At 39.0% G+C, this 4,247-nt stretch overlaps 1 protein-coding gene across 1 annotated transcript; it reads left to right on the top strand.

Annotated features, from left to right (window-relative positions):
• Positions 1 to 1,041: 1,041 nt before the first annotated feature.
• LOC143630290 (putative glutamine amidotransferase GAT1_2.1) lies at positions 1,042 to 3,494 on the top strand. The gene is made up of 4 exons (XM_077099345.1): positions 1,042 to 1,180; positions 2,134 to 2,861; positions 2,943 to 3,149; positions 3,243 to 3,494. The coding sequence occupies exons 1-4, from the start codon at positions 1,090 to 1,092 to the stop codon at positions 3,492 to 3,494; spliced, it is 1,278 nt and encodes a 425-aa protein (XP_076955460.1). The 5' UTR covers positions 1,042 to 1,089.
• The last annotated feature ends 753 nt before the right edge of the window (positions 3,495 to 4,247 follow it).

Below are 4,247 nucleotides of genomic sequence, written 5' to 3'. Positions count from 1 at the left end.
GATGAAGACTTACGCGCAGTACGCCAGCTGTTCCCGCAGGAAAAGCCTCCCAATGGTGAAGTACCCTGCCTGTTCCCGCAGCTGCGGATACAAGCCATCAGGGAAGGCTACCCGCACTAATAGCAAGGCTACACGCACAAGGCACTAACTCTCAATAATTCAGTAATGTCACCTGAAGAAGGAATGAGCAAGGCGGGAATACTCCCGCCCAAATGAGCCAGTCCGTACGCTTCTGGAGGATCTTTTGTACTATACCTGCCAAGGTATGGACAAAATAGACAAGATCTGACCAAAGCAGCCCATGAACCAATCACAGGGTGACAGCTCACTGAAAACAGTACGACGAGGAGCACGCTCCAGTACAAAATGTCACTATCAGCCGCTGCCTACTCACCAACCCTTGTCGTGGCACGTACATAGCCTGCAGTTGGTGGAAAAGGAATAGTACACAGCCGACCATGTCACTATCAGCCGCTGCCTACCCACCAACCACCAGCATGGCACGTGCGTAGCCCACAGTTGGTAGAAAAGGAATATTATACAGCTGGCTGTACCTGCTTGGAAACCTACCTTCGGCTATAAATACTCCAACACCTTGGAACGGTATCATATACTATGATATACCATCACATATCTTATCTGCTCTAGCTATTTCTCTTAATATACATTTATATTCAGAGCAATCTAGTCTGATTCTCACGCCGGAGGGTGGTCACAAGGAGGTACCCCCCTTCTCAGTGACGAGCTCACGGTGTCTGTTTTACAGGTCATCAGAAGAATAACCATCTTTACCGGACCTAACCCTCGTGGGAAACAACTACTTGACCCTAAGATTATCCGTAATCTGCCGGGGTCACTTAGTGTTTCTTCAGTGACATAATACTAAGGGTAAAAATAGCAAAGGATAAAGCCACCACCAGTGGTATATTTAGCCATAATAATAATAATATAATAATAATATCTAAATTAAGACCGTAGCCACGTCAGCATGCCTCAGTTTTGAACCGCCCAGCTCTCACTCACGTGTATAGACTCCCTATATAAACCAACCTCGCATTGTCACCCATTCATCCCACCTCATACACCGCCATGTCAACCTCCGATCTCGCCGTCATCTTGCCACGTGTCATCATCGTTTCTCGCCGGAGTCTTCGCAAGAACAAGTTCGTCGATTTTGTCGGTATGTTTCTTCATTAATATGATTGAAATTACAAGGGTTTTGAATCTTTTTCTTTTTAATCGTCAATTTGAATGACTTATGTTGATAAATTAATCATTTTTAACGAATAAGTTTCACCCGGATTGATGGGTTCTGTGTATAATCGTTGGTTTATTATTGCACGTAATGTGTTTGTGAAAATGCCTGAGAGAGATTTGTTTTGATTAATGGGTTAATACTAATTAAGGGTAATAGTTAATAATATGGTAATTCCGTCAATTAACTGGTGAATATTTTTAAGTTTTTCTTTATAATCTTGATTTGCGGATTGTGTGTTTAATTGTTAATTCATTATTGCACGTAATGTGTTTGTGAAATTAGAGCGGTGGAGCCAGTAATTTTATTTGTTCTGTGGGTTCAAGATTTTTTGACGCACAATATATTTCCGGTGTCATTTTTGGGCCCGGGTGGGTCATCGGTCATATAAATAAAATGCAATATCATTATAATTGATAGTTTGTAAAATAGTCAATATTCAATAAAACATTTTGGATTAAAGAAAATACTTCGTATGTTACGTACTACAAAGTCATTTTGAATAATTTTGGGTATTTTTTATACATTATATATGGGTTATTATTTTATTCACCTATTAATAATGTTTATGAGGAATTTTTATAGTTTTTTTTTCAAATTTTTATATTTTATAAAAAATATAATTACTAAATAAACTTTTAAGTAAAAGTTTCTTTAATCAATGGGTTCAAATAATTTAAAAATGATATTTGGTTCTCTCGCATAAAATGAATTGGTTCTCTCAATGAATGGGTTCTCTAGTTAATTCAATACTATAGTCTATATAAACCGAAAAAAGACCTCCCTCAGTGAAAATGCCTGAGAGAGATTTGTTTTGATTAATGTGTTTATAATAGAAAAGGGTAATAATTAATACGGGTAATTTGGTCAATTAACAGGTGAATATCATCTCGATCTTATTGTGGGATATGGAGCTGTGCCGGTGATTGTACCGCGGGTGGCCGGAGTTCATACATTGTTGCACAGTTTCGAGCCGATCCATGGGGTCTTGTTATGCGAAGGGGAGGATATCGACCCGTCGCTCTATGAGGCCGAAGAAACCTATTTGTCTAATGAAGAGTTAGAAGAGATCCGGCGGTTGCATGTTAGCGACACCGCCATCGATAAAGAAAAAGATACCATAGAGCTTTCGCTAGCTCGAATTTGTCTCGAAAGAAATATACCTTATTTGGGAATATGCAGGGGTTCACAAGTCTTGAATGTAGCATGTGGTGGTACACTGTACCAAGATATTGGAAAAGAGTTAGCCAGATTTTGTCTGGAAAATAAGAAGGTGGTGCATATGGATTATGATAACTATGATGGCCACCGACATGCGGTTAAGATTGTTGAGGAAACCCCTTTGCATCAGTGGTTTAGTTATTCTTTAGAAGATGATATGCAGATTCAGGTTAATAGCTATCATCACCAAGGAGTTAAGAGGCTAGCACACCGGTTCAAGCCCATGGCTTTTGCACCGGATGGGTTGGTTGAAGGGTTTTATGACCCGGACGTTTATAATCCAGAAGAGGGTAAGTTTATCATGGGGTTGCAGTTTCATCCTGAGCGAATGAGGAAACCGAATTCGGATGATTTTGATTATCCTGGATGCACTGCTGCTTATAGGGTAATCACTAATCACCATTCTTTTATATCATTAGTGTGTATTAAATATTTAAGTTGTTAATTATTCATATTGTGGTTGCAGGAATTCGTGAAGGCGGTTGTGGCATATCAAAAGAAGCTCAATTGTACTACAAAAGTACCGAAATCTTTAAAGCTTGATAAAGAATTGGAGAAAAAGAGAAACGTTATCGTTCGCAGCTTCTCGCTTGCAAGAAACCTGTATTCAGGCGGTCATAATATACATCAACTTAAAAATTCTGATCTCAAGCCAGGAGCCGAGTTTCTTGAGGTACGATTATTGATTAATGATTCAACCGAACAATAACAGATTGTTTTTAGCTTTTTTATTCAAGTAGTAATGTAATGTTTGCATTGGTTACAGTCAAATATAGCATTGAGTTTGCAGCAAGAAAACAGGTTGATGCAGATGGGCGCAACGGTGCGGAATGCGTCTTCATACATGGAGAGATTGAAGTTGAATGCAAAAAGAGAGAAATTGGCAAGAGTTGTGATGGGAAAGATGACAACTGAACAGTTGTCTGAACTAAACATGTTCTATCACATGATGAGTCAAATATGTGCTGATACATTGGAAAAGAAGCGGCTTCAGGATGTTAATGTTGATCTGTTATGATTAGCTTATGTTGCAGTTAATTGTGTTATGATTAGCTTATGTTGCAGTTAATTGTGTTATGATTAGCTTATGTTGCAGTTAATTGTAGGTCTAAAAGTGTTTGATAATGTGATGATCTTTGCTTTTTCTTTATAAAGAGTCACATGAAATGTTAATGAAATTGGGGAAAAAAGGCCCATCTTTTGCTTTTTTTCAATAACTTGTGGCTATTCCTGGTGATTATGTAATGATCTGTTACATCCATCATCCATGTGTCTATGTTGTACCTATTTATTTGTTTTTATTGTTGCAAATGGGCTTGTGGTTGGAATCTTCTTGGGGTCCTATGGTGTTTATTATCTTTTAAGAGGCTATGTGTAGTGGAGGGGCTACAAATTGAGACGAATTGAAATATGTGGCGCCTAGTCAGTAACGGGTAGGAATTTGTTTTTAGGGTGTAATGGTGTAGGGCTTACAAATAGAATATAATAATAATAAAACCAAAACTCCTCCCGGCGACAAAACCCACCCGTCCCGTTCCCCCCCCCTCGCCCGGGGGCGGTGTTCCCCCTCCCCTCTCCCCCTCCCACAACAAAAAATCGCCCCAATTGCCCATCACATTTCTCCCACTACGCTTGCCCTAATGTGCTAGTAGTTAGGTTTGCTTTGACTTGTTAAGAGTCAATTTGTTCAACAGTCGTTAGTAGTTGTCTTAACTCTTAACATGCTTCTTGCTTAATAAAATTTGAATTGAGGAATTTATGGAATTGGAAT

Source organism: Bidens hawaiensis, unplaced genomic scaffold (genome assembly GCF_021521415.1).
Source record: "Bidens hawaiensis isolate Kalapana, Puna unplaced genomic scaffold, B.hawaiensis_p1.1 tig00005637_1, whole genome shotgun sequence".
NCBI lineage: Eukaryota > Viridiplantae > Streptophyta > Magnoliopsida > Asterales > Asteraceae > Bidens > Bidens hawaiensis.
This window is presented reverse-complemented; position numbering and strand designations above follow the sequence as displayed.